We start from the raw sequence: 18,609 nt of genomic DNA, 5'->3' as shown, positions 1-18,609 counted from the left end.
CCAAGAAATGTATCATCTCGTGGAATAGGATACGATATAGGCGGTCATTTTGTTTATCACTTGTTTGATAGATTAAATGGCAATTAATGGTGAAGCGATATGTGCAATAGGTGTGCCGAAGTGTACACAAAGGGCTTAGCGGTTGTAAATCTACTGTGCCTTCTGGTATTACGATTGTGCGCCCGGGATTAAATAAAACATGTGAGTTGGTTTCCGCAATGAGATGCACAAGTTTATTCAACAAATTCATTTCTAGAGTTGTGTTTGTTCGCATAAATCGAACTAGCATTGTCGGCGTTTTAAAATTGAGCAAAAAACGATAGAAAAAACTATGCGCAAAAGAGAACTAAACTAATGTCTATGACCAAGGCACCAATGGTTTTGATCGGAAGCCATTCGATACGAGAGGTGCAATTGACGAAATGTGCCGTCCTCTGGTTTCCGGCAAGTAAATTTTAAGTAATATCGTTAACAGCACACAGGTTACGGTGAACGGTAGGAAGACGAATGCTCCCCAAGCACTCTGCAGTGTTGGGAAAAGCATGGCTACAATAAAATTGCATCCCCATGACGCTATGCTGCCCATTGCCATAGCCGCTGGACGAGGACCCACCTCAAATAGTTCTGGAATTAAATAAATTGTAGTTTATTATAATGGGGCGGGGAAATTTAGGAGCACTTACCTGATCCAATGAAGTACGGTATAGGTCCAAGGCCAATTTGGTAGAATAATATATACAGTAGAATAGTAATGATACTAGCATATGAAAACCAACTCACTTGATGCTGAAATGCAAAGTAAATTTGTTAGATGTAAAATAATACAAATTCCCTATGCTGAGGCATTCGCAATTCGTTTATTAATGACCGAATATAATGATATTAGTTTTAAAAGACATGCAAGAATTAGGCATCTCTTAGCTCTATCAATAAGAGCGCAGCTATAAAACAAGCCTATACTGGAGGCCGCTGGGTTTGATTCTTGGTCTGGTCTAGGATTTTTCGGATTTAAAAGTTTCTCGACTTCCCTGGGCATAGAGTATGATTGTACTTGCCACACAATAATACTATTGCAAAAATGGTACAAGCTCTCAATTACTAACTGTGTTGAGAGCCTGCGTAAACTCCCAGTGGTGACGTAATAAAGCCAAAGAATAAGAAGCAATAATGTTTTTAAACAATGAAATATGGTAGGGGAATTTACGTATTCTCGGCAACCTAAGCAGCAACCTTCTTTCTATAGGCTTTTTTCTCTAAGGAACGCACACATATGCAGTATTGGTTTGTTTACAGTCTTTTGCTGCCAGCTGCTCTAACAATTTCAGTCGAAAGAATTGTCAAAAACTGTTTTGAAACGCTTTTACAAAGCTTCAATCTTCTCTAGTGAGAGCGAGTATTGTCGGCAACCAGTTTTTCTTCGGCAACCGTTCCATTTGAACTGCATGTAAATCTGCTGTTCTATTATCGGCAACTCGAAATCAGCTACAATTTGTAGTGCGTGTGTTTCATTTCAAGAAAACCTTGCTAGATTGCTTTTTCTCAGTGGTAAAAATATAGTCAAATTGAAGCTGAAAGCATAAAGAATCGTTTGCATGCATTCAGCGAAGTGTTTTCGTAAGAAAATCCAGTGAAAATAGTGTTTCAATTTGGGTTGCCGAAAATAGTCTGGCATGCCGAAGCCGTCATTTCCCCTATGTCATTAAATTTAAGACAACTTAGATTGTAACCAATTATCTTATTTCTCTTAAGTAATGTGATTCATATATCAAGTGCAGTAAACACAGCTTGAAGAATTACGAAGGAATCTATCAGATCCAGTATGGAAGACGTTCCTAAATGCAAATGCAAGAATCAACTCATGATTTGGAATATGTTTGATAATATACATTTGCAGTGTTTGAAATATGGGCGTATGATATACTCATTACATTAATATGTTGAAAACATTACAGTGTTTACTCCGATTTAAAGCCTTACGGGACAATATGAGCACCCTAGTAAAAGTTAACGTTTTGGCAGATTGCCGCTAGAAAATAACGTTGAAAATCATGCGAAATGAAAACATAAGGTGTATTTCATTTGAATTCACCAGTTTATTGAACGGATGAAGGATACCATTCGTTCCCACCAGATCAAACATCAGCTTCCGGATTTCTCTGGTAGTAAACCGTAGAACCCAAGTAACACAAATTCATAGAATTATGGTGAGTAAACTTCTATATAAGCAAAAAAAAATGGAATGACGCGAGCCTTTTGCAATCTGAAATGATGCGTCGAAAAAAAACTGCATTTGAATTTTACGAAAATGCATCAAAGTAATTATAACCTTAAGCATTAAGAGACAACATTTAAGCTAATCACTTCTATACATTTTTTTGGATTCATTTCATCAAAACTCCATTTTATATTTTAAGGGACCGGTATGGAAACCCTACAACAAAACGAAATTTTGGCTAAAATTTTATAGAAACTTTCACAATCAGGATTTTTCACCATATTGACGTGCCTTGAATTCCTAGAAATCATCGATAGAAGTCATTGTTTACAAAAGCTGTTAGGCTCTAATTCCTGCTCTATCTAGACATATGATTTTGTAAGACCCTATGAATTACATTTTTACGCTTCAAAATGTTCCATAAATTTAAAATTTCAAAAATTTCTATTAAATTAGGGGGAGGAGGGGCATAGTGAACAGGTGGGGCATAGTGAGCATCCCGCAGTTTGGCTCTGGATCTCGAGCTGCATGAAACAAAACAACTGGTAGTTGGTTCAATATCATTATGATATTGATCCTATCACCAACCAATTTGTTCCGAACGGCCGGAAGTTCAAGCTGGTGCACAGGATGCTCACTATACCCCTCTTACCCCTATCTAACCAATTTTTGTCTAAACGAATCGAATTTTTAATTTCCTGCAATAACAATTAGAAACACCAAATATTGTATTCAACTGAGAGATCTGGCCCGCCAAACCATTTTTCGCATGTTAAATTTCAATACATGCTTTTCTGATAAAACTGCAATTTATTTATTAATTTATGGAACAGTTAAACCACAGACAAACAGACATAACACATTGGATATTTCTCACTGTAAAACATCGTCGCTAAAACATTATCGCCATCTGTTGAGTACACTGTGGTGGGCACTACACTGAACAGATGGCGGTAGTGTGTAAACGTCAAACGTGAGGGAATTGACTATGCGCGCCACAGGTAGCGGTACTACCAACTACGATACTTTTAAATTGTCCGTTAAATGCTAGTTCGATGAACAACTTGCGAGTGTTATGTCTGTTTGTCTGTGGTTAAAACACAGAGAACAGACATCCAAGCTTAAACAAATTTTTCGAAAAATTATGTGTTAGAATTCAAATAAAAATACGTTAGAAACGCTAGCGCCGCCATACGGAATGTTGCAACTCGAGTTATCACTTTTTGCGATTAATGAGTTAACTGAACTAAAATTTGGGTTGATCTCATTGACCGTGTATCAAAATGAACTGTCAAATCAGTTCAAAGCAAACAAGACAAAACAACGGAAATCAATCGAGTCTCTGCGGAACCATTATCTTCGAATAAAGAACTAAGCTTTTTATATTTTCCTGTAGATCTACAACCGTTTTTCGTTCCAAATTTAACTGTGCATAGTAGTCAGGAGCAAAACTGACTTTTTTAGTTCACTGGCGGCGTATCTTCAAATGATTCAGTGAGCCGAAAAGCCTCCGGGGGGAAGTGGTCGGAACATAAATTTTTCGTTGCAAGCGCTTGGACTCCACGTGAGAAGAAAATCTCCTGTAGTTCGGGAAATTTAGCATCCTTAGGAAAACTGTGAAAAGATGTTTCGCACCTTGTTTATTTGCGCACCATTGAAACTCGAACTTCCGACCATGTTTTGATCAGTTTTAAACAAACAATGTTTTGCTCACAACAATTTTGACATTTATGTTAAGATGACGTCTGCTGGTCATCAACGTCGATGGGCAGCAACACTAGCGCCACCACGATATTGCTAGTTTCAAATGTCTATTCAAAATAGTAGTTAAATTTCTTACACACTTTAGGAATTTAACTTGGATGTCTGTTCTCTGTGGTTAAACATACAACAAATGTTTGAACTAAGTCATATTGCACAGCCTGAAAGAAAAGAGAGAAATACTTACTATGAAATACACAACGAAGGTCAAACCAAACAAAAACACCGCACACATGGAACAGGATAGCAGAGCCAGTAAACGGCGGTTGAACTTTCCCATCAAAACAGGCGTAAAGAAGGCAACGAATAGATTCAAACAACCTGCTCCAAGATTGGCAAATTTTGCGTCTGTTGAGCTAAGCCCCACCGATTCAAAAATTGATACGGAGTAGAAAAATACCTACAAATGAAGAAAAGGATAAAAAAAAAATTTCATTTTGCAGTCTTGCTACGAACCGCATTAATCCCGGATAACTGTTGTCCTCCTTGTAAGGCACAAACTAATAGCAGTGGCAGTGTCAATTTAGGATCGGTCAGCACAGACCACAAGGATCGTTGCTTTGGTTTGCTTCGTTGAGTCTCTTCGTCGTCGTTTATGCTATTTTGGGTATCTTCACTTCGCATTGCTTCTATTTGTTGCTTAACATAGTCGTCTTTCGCGTCCTTTCCTCTTAATCTCTTGATTTCATTAATTGCCTCATCCCTCCTCTGTTTCATCACATATAAGTACTTTGGACTCTCCGGAAGCCAGTGATATGGTACAAAACATATTATTACTAGTATTACATAGAAGCTAAGTGCAAACTGCCACAGCTCGTCGGTACCAAAGATGTCCTCTAAACTCATCACTTGTCCTACTACAACACCGCCTGTTACACCCATTGAGCAAAATACACCAAGGGCACCACGTAGCTCAATTGGCGCCAGCTCGGTTAAGTACATTGGAACAGTACTTGTAGTGAGACCGGCAGCTAAACCGACTAGAACCCGCCCCAGAAGAAGCAGTTCAACTGATCCCACTGCTCTACAAAATTGAAAACACACTCCGCCTAAAACGAGGAGTACTCCGCATGTCAGGTATGATCTTTTGCTGTAGAGAAAGAATTTAATTTCATGCAATTATAAATTAAGTCACACTAAAACATACCGTCCTAGCTTGTCAGCTACCCATGCTCCTCCCAGAGAACCTATGACTCCACCAATTAAAAATATTGAAACAACTACTGCCCAAAATGTATCCAATGCACCAACGCTGAGTACTGTTCCATATGTTTCAAAAATCGTCTCATTGCACCACTCTTTGATGAACTGTAACGAAATTAGACAGAATAAAACATCTAGACATCAAATGACGTTTATTTTTCTCTAAGATTCTTACGTTAGCTGGTGCATTGATGACTCCAATATTGTACCCTGTAGGAATTGCTGCTCCAAAAGTAGTAGAAATGCCTGCCGTCAACAACCAGAACGTCCATTTTGCTTCCTGTAAATATACGTGGTGTATGAACATAACAAAACTTAAGGATACTTTAAAAGGCAAAATCATCGATAAATGTGTACGAAGACCAACGGCGCCGGTGGTGTAGTGGTAAGCGTGATTACCTCTCACCCCAGCAGGCCTGGGTTCAATCCCAGTCGGCGCCGCCGGGATGTTCTGAGGCATAACATCTCTGATCACGCCTTCCTTCGGATGGGAGGGAAGTAAAGCCGTTGGTCCCCGGTTCATGAGTTGATGGGTCGATAGGTAGGGTCCAGGTGTGGGAGCTGCCTTCCTGGCACGTCGGTAGCATTGGTGCTCAGCACGGAAAACAAGATCGACGGAAAAAACAAACCAAAGGAAAAAAAAAAAAAATGTGTACGAAGACCGAAATTATAAGCATTGGACAGTGGGTCAATTATGTTATCTAACTGGACAAAATGAATAGCTTCTCGGGGTGACGTCGTAGCAATTTTATGTCGTCAACAAAGTTGCTCTGCTATTCAAGACCTACTTTGTGAATACAACATTTCAGTTCAGTTTTTTTTAGCGGTTTTACCCAGGGGCTATTACTGAACCTCATTTTGAAACCTTCACGTTGATGGGATATCGAAGCAACTTGATATTTTTCCATTGAATCAAAATATGCCTGGACCGGAGACGAACCAGCGTTCGGTTGAAAGTCTCCTTAATAAAGATAACTAACTAACTAACAATATATGCCTCAGTACCAAAACTTCAAATCCCATAGGTACCACAACGTCACAATCAAAGAAATGCAAGATGAAACCCACACAGTTCGAAAAAGTAGTGTAAATTTCTGTTCAATATGATGCACATAAAAGGAGCGTCACATCTCATCTAAATTTACATTATAAATCGTGTAAAGTTCTGAGACATTTCATGGAATGTTGTAAATATTGTATACAAAAGCCCATATTTGTAAACAAAATTGCTTACAAGTTGCTCGTTTGCGTGAAATGAAATACTAGTTAACGTGAATGAATGTTTACATCACAATTATAATTCAGAATTTTTTGCTGTGCAATGCCAGGGGTTTGACAGCTGTAGAATACACACCAAATTCTAGTTTTGATGTTCGGTATATTTTTACGGTTTTGATCTGTAAAAATCATTTCTACCGAGTGATTTGTAAAATTGCTTTAATTTTCCTTTGTCTGTCAAATAACTACAAGTTTTCGGTAATTGCTATCAGAATATAACTGAAAATTTGCATTTATTTTACTTTGTAAACAATGAAATGTCATTTAATCTCAACTTTACAGTAAAAGTTTTACAGATTTTCAGTGACAAATGTATGAAAACTGACGAAAAATGTAAAAATACAGGAGTTTAGTAATTATTACTGAACGCTCCAGTAAAAATCACGCCTGTCAAATCTTTGCTATTTTCGCTATTTGACTGTTAAATGCTTGTTCGATGAACAACTTGCGAGTGTTATGTCTGTTCAACACCGTCTATAGACTAGGGAGCATAGGCAGATGCTTGTTGCTCCAGAATGTGCCGGTTCAAATCTTAACACAGGTAATTTTTATAACATTCATCAAAGAATAATAGCAAAGTAATTAAACATAAATGATGCTGGCATTTGTACATACTAAACAAATATCAATTATCTTCCCTAATAAAAAATAACCATATACGAACGATAACCCAAATAATTGAACTTTTCCACAAATGGTTTGGAAGATACCCAGAACACGTCGTTAAGCAAAATAACCATAACAATTTTATTAGGGTTATGTTGTTCCATTTGCTTTTGCTCTGGATACGATGGGCGACATTTGTTTGGTCAAATAGCTCAATGTTTTGCAATAAAAAAAGAGAGAAAAATTTCGCTCGGGCGTATGTGCGAAATTATTTTACGTTTCTTATACATGAGTAGTATTTCAAGCTGAACATTGCATTAGGTCCTAAGTAACATTGACAGATTCTCTTCATCAACTTTCTATTTGTATCCCCACGGCCATGTAAAGACATTCTCAGGTAGTTTCAGCACACAGATCGATAAAAGAAGCTTTTATCCAGCATATTGATACGACAAACACAACAAGAAACAGTTATGTGCTAAAGTTATTAACGAAAGAGAAAATCGACGAAAAGAATCGATCAATGTTACTTAGGAGGACCTAATGCAATGTTCAGCTTGATTTGTAATAAGCTACCATACTAGTATTTCGCCTTTTAAGCATTATATCAGCTCTATATTACCATATAGCGTTTATTAAGCATTATATCATTTTTTGGTATGCAAATAGAGTGCAACATTTAATTACTTGGGTAGTCCGTCCAATGAACATCATTTTCCCTAAGCATTAACAAACATAGCCCAGTGTTCCTGCTACTTCTTTGACTTATATCGTCCCACTGGGACTTATCGGAAAGTCTTTTTAGGCTCTGAACCATTTGGCGGATTTTTTAACTTTTGGTTAAAATTGGTTATCGATTAGCCCTGCTAGCGTGGTTATTTCTGACAGACAAGAAGTTAAATTTTGACAACCGTGGCTGAGTTCTGCTCGAAAACCGATCGATTGGTAACACAGGGATTTTCGAACATAAGAAATAACTTTCGAAATGTCATTTGTCACTGGTTAACCACGAGTTAAATTTAACTCGGCAAATGGTTCACAGCCTAAAGAAATCCTATCCAATCCAATCACACTGGGACTTAATGTTCTTTGAAGCACTGCCACAGTTTTTATCGGTAGCTTATAAATGTTGTAACTGTTTCCGTAAACAACGATTTTTAAGTAAAGTTTAAGAAATATAATAAAAAACATTAATTTTCAGTGTTTCACATATTTCAAGGACATTTCCTGAAATATAGCCAGGTTTCAACATGTTGAAGGTGAAAGAATTCAGTTTAATGTTTATATTAAAAATTTGTGTTGCACACAAACTAATATCACTTATCAATTTAATCTCATAATAAACTCACGGCAAATGATATAAGGTACTTCAAATGGACGCAGCGATAATGAAGCATCGTAATAGGAATAATGTTCTTTTCATTCCAGACTGCAAATATATAGCAGTTGCATATTCTGGATAACACACATCTTAATTAGGTATCAATACATACTTCCTTAGCAGTAGTCTTGTCCATTGTTGAGGGAACACACTCCTTTGCTCTTGATATACGCGTAAAAATTAACAGCTTCTGAAGTAGATTTAAGCCAACTCCATACTCCGCATTGAACACCCGTTCGAGACCGATTACTAGCAATTACTGAAGTCAATAGAGCCAATCGGACCTCGCCGTGTTTTGTTAGAGATATGAGTCCAGTGAGCAATTAGGGAACGATTTCTTACCTACTTTTAGAGCGTATACTGAAAACCAAAGCGTACATAATTGGCGGTTGTGATCACGGGTCAGCAAATCTCTTATCGAATTTGTGGGCATGGCCAATGCCACTGATTATGAGACTTCGACTAAGCATCTTTGCTCTTACAATTGGTCATGTTATCACCGGAGACAATAATTAAGTGTTACTGATAAATCGATCCTATTTTATGTTTCCACAATTTAAAAGTTTGAAAAGGCGCCAAAGACAGTCTCTGTCATATCGCATCTTTCTCATGCGTTTGAACTTGTTCGCACGTGAATCATCTAGGTACCCACTTTTCTCATTTGCGTGTTAATTGACATCCATTCTTAGATGCTTCAAACCCAAACGACCATCTGCTAACTGCAAAGTAAACTTGTCTACGGATAGGTTTAGGAGCCAGTCTCTGGCAAACAGGCTTGGTTTGAGCTATCGCTTCTACCGCATTTCGATGTCAGCTTGGAAGCGAGTAATGCTTTACGTTCTAGGATGCAAACGAGTTTCACTGGACAAGTTTTTCTTAAGCAATTATTTCATTCATTACTCATTACTATACACCGTTGCGCTTTGCCATGTTTCTCTCGGCTGTCTAGTTTGAAGGGCAGCTACGTTAAGTGGTATCACTTCCCGAAAATAAAACTTTACTTACGGTTCTTTGTCGTTGTGCGCTGACAATTTTTGCGCTACTCTCCGGTGTATAGAGAATTATCGATTCTGAATGATCGTTGGTGTCCATCTCCTGTTGTAGGACGTAAAAATTGCGTGTCTAGGAATATTTCTACGTAGCTGTACCACTTTTCGGCGTTGCTTGACTTTTACTGCACGTCAATCCTTCATATCACTCTCATAATCGTATCCATTAAAGAAAAATTCTACGTAATGTAATGATAGGTTTGAGCTTTGCATAACACTAGCAACTACGAACAAATCGTGCAAAGTAATTAGATGTTACAGAAATCTCACTTGAGTATTGCATAAAAAATAAATAAAAATAATATTGATAACATTTAATCCTTGCTTTATCAAATATACATTGTTGATAAAATTATTTTTTTTTCCAAAGGACGGAATTGAATGAAAAGTAGCTGTGGCTAGTTGTGCCTTAGCAAAACATGCCACTTTCACAACTGACAGACAGTCCGAATCTGCCAGTACCAATGCCATAATAGGTACATGTGTTGATATTCATATTGCCTGTCCACATCGGTATGCTTTTTGTGTACACTACTTTATGGCCTTTCTCTTACACATTCAAACAGGCTTGGCATATATATATTTGTTGCCCCAGGGTTGTCTTGCACTGATTGGATATTGGAATGTACCAGCTTTGAAAATGAAGCCAAACTAATTCTATAACAAAATATACCTATCCCTAATGCTGTATTCAGTAAGTTTTTAATCTGAAAGAAGAATGAAACTATCGTTAGAAAATTTAAATGATATACGAATAGAAAAGTTACTTCCTCAACATTTTATTTAACTGTTCAGTGCCAACATTTCAAAGGGGCATAATTGTTTTTGTAAACAATGGCTTTAGACGTCGATTTCTCGCAAATGAAAACCCACCCCTTCAAATTACAAATGCTAGCTGATACAGGAAACATACCTCTGCATGCTGGTGTTATTCATTTTCATGAGTGTGCTTTCATTCGCGAGAAATCGATGACTAAAGCCATTATTTACAAATGCAATTACGCCCCTTTGAAATGTTGGCACTGTGTTGGTCATGTAGCCAGTGCTTAGGTTTGTCATTGTCATTGACAGAGCTTCACGTGACATTGACAACATTGTTTTAAACATATTCACTGATAGACTTAATCCTCAAAATCTCATTTATTTTTTCGTCAATGACAAAGATTCACCTGGTAACAAAAAGATGTTATTTCGTGCATTCTGAGTCACATTATTGTTATCCAAGCAGTTCAGTACGTAAATGCTTGTTCCCTTAACGGCTCCATGTAGTTGATCTGCTCAAGTAATTTAATTTCGTTTCCAATTTAGCCAATAAAAAATCTGCATATCTTCGTCATTGACAGCATGGTCAATGACAATTAACATGATTTGTCGAGTGGTTTGCTTTGACGATGACTGTTAGCTAAAATGAGTAACCACAGCAGAATTTTGAATATCGCCGTATAGTGTCGAGATTTTGCAGCACTGTGTGTAACAATACCGTCATTTCCAGTTTTTTAAAATAACATTTTCGGGAGTCTAGTACTCAATCACTAGTGGACTATTATATTTGAAATTTTATAAGCTTTAAGGGAAAAATATGTAATATCAGTGAATGTGTCAAAAAATAAATTGTACCCCGTACAGACTATTGCTTGTATCATGAAATATCAAGAGCCACATGTGAAAAGGGCATACAAGCTTTTTGTAAACAAACCTTTGTAGGCCTTTTTCTCGCAAACCGAGGGTCACCCACGCAAACCAACAACATCATCGGGAAGAGCATAGTTTCCTCTACCCGGTGATGATGATGGTTTGCGTTTGTATCATATGGGTGGCGAGAAAAGGGCATAACAAGGTTTGTTTACAAAAAGCTTGTATGCCCTTTTTAACATGTTGTTCTTGATATATGCTATCATTGCAAGACAGCCTATATTACATGATATAAGCCATAGTCTGTAAGGGGTATTAAGCTATACTAGCTTTTCAAACAATTTAGAACACCTACTATGTTACCTGACATACATTACAAATGCTATGCAAAATTAGACGAGTCATACGTTGTGTTCGGGGTACTCGTATACAACGTATATTCGTTATAAGTCAGGTAACACAATAGGCCCAAGCATATAGTTCTCTACCACCGTTAGTATTAGCACAAACGAAGTTTCAGACGACTTTCTCCGAAGAAATTAATTAAAATAATGTGGTTCTCTGTAATAGAATTTAAGTCCACCTTCCGCACCTCATCTCTAGGTTCGTTAGTATTTTTGTTTTGAATTAATTCAAGTTGGTTTTGTGTGCAATGATCTGGAAACTCTCGTTCTCGCTCGCGTTGACGGGGTGCTGTTTTCTCACTACTCGAAAGTAATTTTGATTAGAGTGAGAAAGTAAGGAACAGTCAGCGCAGGAACTGTGTGCGTTAATATAGGTGTGGCAGAAGGAATGTAGTCGACTCTTTCATTCTCACGGTGTTCTTACCAACGTTGCCATATATACAGACTTCTGTACACGAAAAAAGTGGTAACCCTTTTTTAATTGTATCCAAAAAATATCAAATGAAGTATTTCGTGAAGCTGCAATAGCTAGTTAATATTTGTGACTATTTTTATATCTAATGAGATTAGAAAAATATTTATTATAATTAAAGTTACAATTGAACCCTTTTCCGTCGGTTAGTTTTGCTGCACGCATGTTTTCACCTTACAACACGGACATAAAATTGTTTGCATTGGACCAAAAAAAAAAACTTTATTTGTATTTAAACAAACAATTCCGGTTGAAATTATATTGCATTTTATTGTTTCGATAATACTTATTCAAACAAATTCAAAATAAGATTCTTTTTGTTTTAATAAGCCATTCTTCAACTGCAACTATTGTAAAAATAACAATATTCTTTTTTTAAGCCAATAATAGTTCATGAATGCAAAAACAACTACCAACCATTCCCTCGTTTTCACCCGGACGAAAATGTAAACAATAACAAAAATTTTATCGTTTGATTCAGCTCTAGAGGTAAGTAAGTATGCTGCAGTTACAAAATATAAACAGTTTTTCTTTTTTCCTTGATTTTTTCCGTCGATCTTATTTTCAGTACTGAGTACCAATGCTCCCGACGCCATGAAGGCCGCTCCCACAGCTGGATCCTACCTATCGATCCATCAAATCATGAACCGGAGAGATTTTATGCCTCAGAAAGTTTTTTTTTTAATTCAATTGTAATTCTGTTTGTTACAAATAGAAAACAAAACATAAAAATAATCGCAAATTATTAAATATTGAATCAATAAACATATTTTTATTTTTACTGCGTATATTTTCAGACTTGTACAGACTTGTTGCACAGACAAACAGACATAACACGCGCAAGTTGTTCATCGAACAAGTATTTAATGGTCAATTTAAAAATATCGTAGTTGGTAGTACCGCCACCTGTGGCGCGCATAGTCAATTCCCTTGCGTTTGACGTTTACACACTACCGCCATCTGTTCATTATACTACCCATCACAGTATACTCAACAAATGGCGGTAATGTTTAAGCGACGATGTTTTACGGTGAGAAATATTCAATGCGTTATGTCTGTTTGTCTGTGGATTTAGCACCGATAAACCGACATGACACTTAATTCTGACTTATGCCCGAAAATCGTAAACGGCCGATTTAAATGTGCAGTGATCCGAACTGTCAAAACCATAGGGCTTTTTGATCTAGATAAAAATAATTTGTCCAGAATAGATCAGACACGAACCAATTCATAACTTTTGCATGCGCGTTCATGGCTAAGCGAAATATTTCCCGCGAACACGGAGCCAGATGTCAGTAGTGTGCTTTGGTCAGAAATTTTATTGTTTTTGCTATTCATGTTTCATGTTTTGCTGTCATTCATGTCGGTTTGTCGGTGGATTTAGTGTCAACGATCAATAATATAAATCTTGATTTAAAAATCAAGATGAATGTCTACAGGATCGTTAAAAATATCGTAGTGCTCAGAAAACAAAACTCTATCAGATAGTGTATAAAAATCGGTATATTTTTTTGAAGTTAAACAACCCAATTTCGGGGCAATAATGTGATGGTGACAAGAGAGGTTCAATTGGGTTGTTTAATTTCGAAAAAAAAACATACCGGTCTTTCTACATCATCTGAAAGAGCTTTGTTTTCTGAGCACCACGATATTTTTTTGATCCCATAGACATACAGCCGTAGCTCTTCATTCTGGATTATCGTTTGCGCATTTAACGACTGGTTTGAATGTTATCGTTTCCGCGAACTACTCGCCGCAGCGCTGACATCGGATCACTTTGACGTTTCTATATATTCGGTTTTTCTTGCATGCAACATTTTTTGCGAATCAGCGAGCATGCTTGTTTTCCGCGAGAAGCCCGCAAGATGTCGTTACTGCAGTCCTATGTTTGGTGGCACCATGATTTTAAGATAATTTTACTCAAAGAGTTACGTCTGTTTGTCTGTGCTAGATCTATTCGTTGACAGCTCACTCCTACACGGTAACCAGCGTAAACACATAAATGAGTAAAAAAATACACATTTTTTTATATTTATATGCAGCTGTCAAAAAATGTGTAAATTTTAAGACCCTTAAATGTGTAAAAAAATACACATTTTAAGAATGTAGTACCAGCGAAGTATTTGGTACCAGTCAAAAAATGTGTATATTTATACTCATTAATGTGTAAAAAAAAAACTTCAAACTTCGCTGCATCCTGCTTTTCTGACGCACACCATTTGCTAAATTTTCAGTGAAGAACCGCAGGAAAATGGAGGAACTACGGTCCAAACTGGACAGTGCGCAACGATGGACATGCTAGAGGGTAGGTGATATATACCTTTTTTTATAGCTTTTAGTTTTAGTTTAGTTTATATACTGATTTTTGTTTTTCCTCCCTTGATTTGTTTTCCGTGCTGAGCACCAATGCTACCGACGCCAGGGAGGAAGCTCCCAGACCTGGACCCTACCTATCGACCCATCAACTCATGAACCGGGGACCAATGGCTTCACTTCCCTTCCGAAGGAAGGCGTGATCCTCGGCGCGATCAGAGATGTTATGCCTCAGAACATCCCGGCAGCGTTGACTGGGATTGAACCCAGGCCTGCTGGGGTGAGAGGTAATCACGCTTACCATTACACCTCTGGTGCCGCTACTTATTTTTGTTGATGGCATTTCTTTTTTTAATAAAATATTATTGTATTTTTTTAATAAAATATTATTGTATTCATATTTTACAATTCGGTTCTTTAATTTTGAAAAATGTATTGTTTTTTATACATCATCCGAAAGAGCTTCGTTTTCTGAGCACAGCGATATTTTTTTCGAACCCACATACATTCATCTTGATTTTTAAATCAAGATTTAAAGCAAAATAATAATTTCACTGTTTGACACTAAACTAACAAACTGACAGCTCGCTCCCATACAAAGTGACACTGAGGGGCGCTAATAAGGTGATTTTTGCTAATGTAATCGTACTTGTTTAAAATAGTTCCAGTGCACCAAAATTGATAAAATTTTGGATTTAGGTTCCTTTTTTATGCTGTTTACGAACATGTATTTGCCTCCCCTAATAAAAAATAACCATAAACGAACGATAACCCAAATCATTGAACTATTCCACAAATGGTTTGGATGATACCCAGAACACGTCGTTAAGCAAATTAACCATACAATTTTTATTAGGGTCAATACCCCTAAACAACCCAATTACTAAGCTGCATCTACACCAACGAAAATTATTTGATGTGTAGATAGAGCTGCTGTGATGATTATGGACAATGTCATTTTCAAACGACGTGCAGATGTCGCTTTTATACTAGGTTAAAATGTGAACCTTTCATTTGCTGCTCTTTACTTCATACATACGCAGATCATTTTAAACCAATTAGAAGATTGAGCAAAATTTCAAACCATTATAGTTAATGAACACAAACAAGATGATTTCTCTGAACATTTTTAAGGATGTAGAGGAAATGCAGGTAGTGTCGGCCTAAGTGTCCCCAATTTGGGCCCACACATAAATTCAGCAATGACTAAATTTTCAATAGCAACCAAAAATATCCATTAGTAACGTCCCAATAACGCGTTCATCATCTAGATAAAATTGATAAACAGCAGATTTTTAGCGATGGACCCAATCTTAGATCCATAGGCCAACATTAGAGACATTTCCCCTATCTTTAATTAATACGTTTCACGCTTGTATTGTATTAAATTATTCACACTTTTGCTTTGCGTGTTATAACTCTGTAGTCTGAACGTACTATAAGGACGAGAGTGCGTCACATCCAAATCGCAGTTCACGATGCTTGAAAAATCTCACACTAGCGAATATTTTCTTTCATTTCTCGCATCTACTTGCATCGTGCATCATCTTTTTGCAGGAAATCTCCAGAATTGTCGTCAATCTTCTATCTATCCAAATACTCAGCTAACCACAACAAAAAATCATTCCTGTATCGTAGATATATTTTTTTTTTTATATCTTTATTAAGGAGACTTTCAGCCGTTGGCTGGCTCGTCTCCGCATGTATCGTAGATAGAGTCACCCTCCTCGTTTAAGGTACATTTTGATAAGTATCGAATTCTTCAATTTAATTCAACTTTACTAGTGTGAATTCCGCACCCAATTGAATACAATAAAAATTGTCGAAAAAATTGGCAGCCCATTTTAATGCTTGCAGCAAAAAGATTTAAATCAATGAATAAATCAAATTATCATTTCAAGATGGAAAAGCAGTAATTTCAAAACATACCGTTCAGAAATAAATCTTCCATAATGTATTTAACTCATACAAACGTACATTTACAATACCTATACATGAGAATCTGACAAATTCGTCGTACGTTCCCAACAGCTGTGATTGTAAACACAACTCGTATACTTGGTTCACGTCGCAGTCGGCTTGGATAACATATCAAATGTGATTATAAAAAAGTGCCAACGTACAAGGCCTACTTTGATGGCAATTTTCGTTGACTGATTATTTGTCGGACATTAAAAATAATTTGCTAGTATTTTACTGGATGTTCCGCCCTGAAAGCATTCAGTGACGACAGAAATGACATTGTTTGAAGACCTCTCGTTCAAAGATATCTTGGCATCCTCGGCCACTATATCGACAGTATTACAGTTTTTAACGGGATCGTAAGATTGTTGTTTTATCAGCAGCGAACATGAACATTTAAAATTCTTATCATTTTATTTCAGCGTGATATGCCACCGATATATTAGAAAAAAGTCTACTGGAGAGACATCTGCAGTTCCTTTCGTTTCTGGATTTCTGTCGTAAGTAATGTTTTGTGTTTAACTAAAATGTGTACGAGGTGAAATGAACATGTGCAATTTATGACTCAACTAAAAATTGTTTTCTAGGTGCTCTCTGTGGCTGAAATACGGATTACTATCGCAAGAGCATACGATAATATTCGTCAACACGATTGGATCAGCATTGTTTTTCTCTTATATTATTATTTACTTCACATTTTCGGTGAACAAACGAACAGTGGTACGGCAATTTTTGGCAGTTTCATGCTTCATATTGGCATGTACTGTATACACTAAATACGAATTAGATACTGAAAAAGCTCTGCGGGTCATAGGCGAGAATTTTATTGTTGTAGACTTTGTATTTCTTGTTTAACTTTAATATTCACTAATTCCAGGACTGATCTGTTGTTGTGTTGGTGTATTGTTTTTCGCATCACCACTGTCAGTATTGAAACAAGTGATACGAACTAAGAACACTGAAAGTCTCCCTTTTCCCATTATCATTGCGTCGTTTTTCGTATCCCTGCAATGGTTTCTCTATGGACTGCTGATAGAAGATAATTTCATCCAGGTATTCCATTCTTGTTTGAATGATTATTTTAAATTAAAATGTTTTTTTTTAGGTTCCAAATCTTTTGGGATGCATCTTATCTTCCATTCAACTGCTGTTGTATGTGATATATCCTAATAGAAAACCGAACTCTGATGGGGGACCATCATACCAACCATTACGTTCAGATGCCAACATCCTTTGAAAATATTTGGTTAAACCAAGCAGGTCATATACGATTGACCAGATTGCTATCAACTTTTGGGATAAGTATTTCCAAAGGTATTCGTGTTTCATCCTTTAGATGTAAGTTTTGAAGTATTGAAATGAAAATAAACTTATGACTGCTAGCTTCCATGAGGCTTTTTTCATCCGTTGCAGTAAGCTATTCAAAGTTACCATTCATCTAATCAAAATTGTTGAATTTTGTTTTCTTGCTTCGAAAATGTCTGTTTTCTTGCTTCGAACATCTCATGTCATTTTTATGGCCACAAAAATAAACAAATGCAGTATAAGCAGGATTGAACTAGCATTTTCACCAAATGTACTAGAATGTTTTGGTTCTATCTCTTTCACTCTACTCAAAACTGAAATGCATAAAAAAATGACAAAATGATACGCACTCTTTGCACACTGTCAAAGAATCATTCTACACAAAATCAACTTTGTTCAAATCAAAACAAAAAAACTAACCCATCTGGTGGATGATGGCACAAGCTTCCAAGAAAATTCTATTACAGTGAACCACATTATTTTAATGGATTTCTTCGCCAGTTAGTCGTCTGTCACTTCGTTTGTGGTAGTAGTGTTGCCATGTGGTACAATCAACAATCAATACGAAACTAACGATTTTAAATTGGCTCACCACTTTAGTAGCCTATTGGTCCCAAGCAAACGATTAACGTACCCTATTCTAGTTGAAATTCTATTACTACACTATGTTTGTTTTGATTCGCTATGAAAGTTTGACAGATAACATCAGGGGTGTGTGGATTCATGCAGAACATGCAGGGGTGAGTGAAATAGCTTGGGACTGCTTGGGACCGTTGTTCTGGTACTGAGTGAGCCAAAAATAATAATGATTTTCTTCGGGACCCAGTGGTCTTAGAGTTACCTCTATGGTACAATCCAGTAGTAGCAACAATCAATACGAAACTAACGATTTTAAATTGGCTCACTACTTGACTAGCCTATTGGTCCCAAGCAAATGATTAGCGTACCCCATTGTAGTCGAAATTCTAGTACTACGCAATGTTTGTTTTGATTCGCTATGAAATTTTGACCAGGGGCCTGACTGGCGG

At 36.8% G+C, this 18,609-nt stretch overlaps 2 protein-coding genes across 3 annotated transcripts; one reads left to right on the top strand and one right to left on the bottom strand.

The window, feature by feature from the left end:
• Positions 1-210: 210 nt before the first annotated feature.
• On the bottom strand, positions 211-9,955 carry LOC135704440 (solute carrier family 2, facilitated glucose transporter member 1-like). 2 transcript variants are annotated; one of them, XM_065225904.1, is made up of 7 exons: positions 9,450-9,955; positions 5,355-5,459; positions 5,124-5,284; positions 4,433-5,066; positions 4,164-4,376; positions 684-786; positions 211-624 (listed from the first exon to the last, which is right to left on the bottom strand). In XM_065225904.1, exons 1-7 carry the CDS (start codon positions 9,534-9,536, stop codon positions 359-361), a joined length of 1,569 nt encoding a protein of 522 aa, XP_065081976.1. In that variant the 5' UTR covers positions 9,537-9,955; the 3' UTR covers positions 211-358. The 2 variants fall into 2 exon arrangements, with proteins under 2 accessions (XP_065081976.1, XP_065081977.1); XM_065225905.1 differs by lacking the exon at positions 9,450-9,955 and adding an exon at positions 8,557-8,703.
• A 6,391-nt stretch (positions 9,956-16,346) lies between these two features.
• Positions 16,347-17,712, top strand: slv (saliva). Its single transcript, XM_065225912.1, has 5 exons — positions 16,347-16,635; positions 16,699-16,776; positions 16,864-17,090; positions 17,154-17,329; positions 17,382-17,712. The coding sequence occupies exons 1-5, from the start codon at positions 16,550-16,552 to the stop codon at positions 17,511-17,513; spliced, it is 699 nt and encodes a 232-aa protein (XP_065081984.1). The 5' UTR covers positions 16,347-16,549; the 3' UTR covers positions 17,514-17,712.
• Positions 17,713-18,609: the final 897 nt, after the last annotated feature.

The sequence above is a fragment of the Ochlerotatus camptorhynchus genome, unplaced genomic scaffold (assembly GCF_037179485.1).
Source record: "Ochlerotatus camptorhynchus isolate MF236.1 unplaced genomic scaffold, CSIRO-AGI_Acam_v1.1 ptg000240l, whole genome shotgun sequence".
NCBI lineage: Eukaryota > Metazoa > Arthropoda > Insecta > Diptera > Culicidae > Ochlerotatus > Ochlerotatus camptorhynchus.
This window is presented reverse-complemented; position numbering and strand designations above follow the sequence as displayed.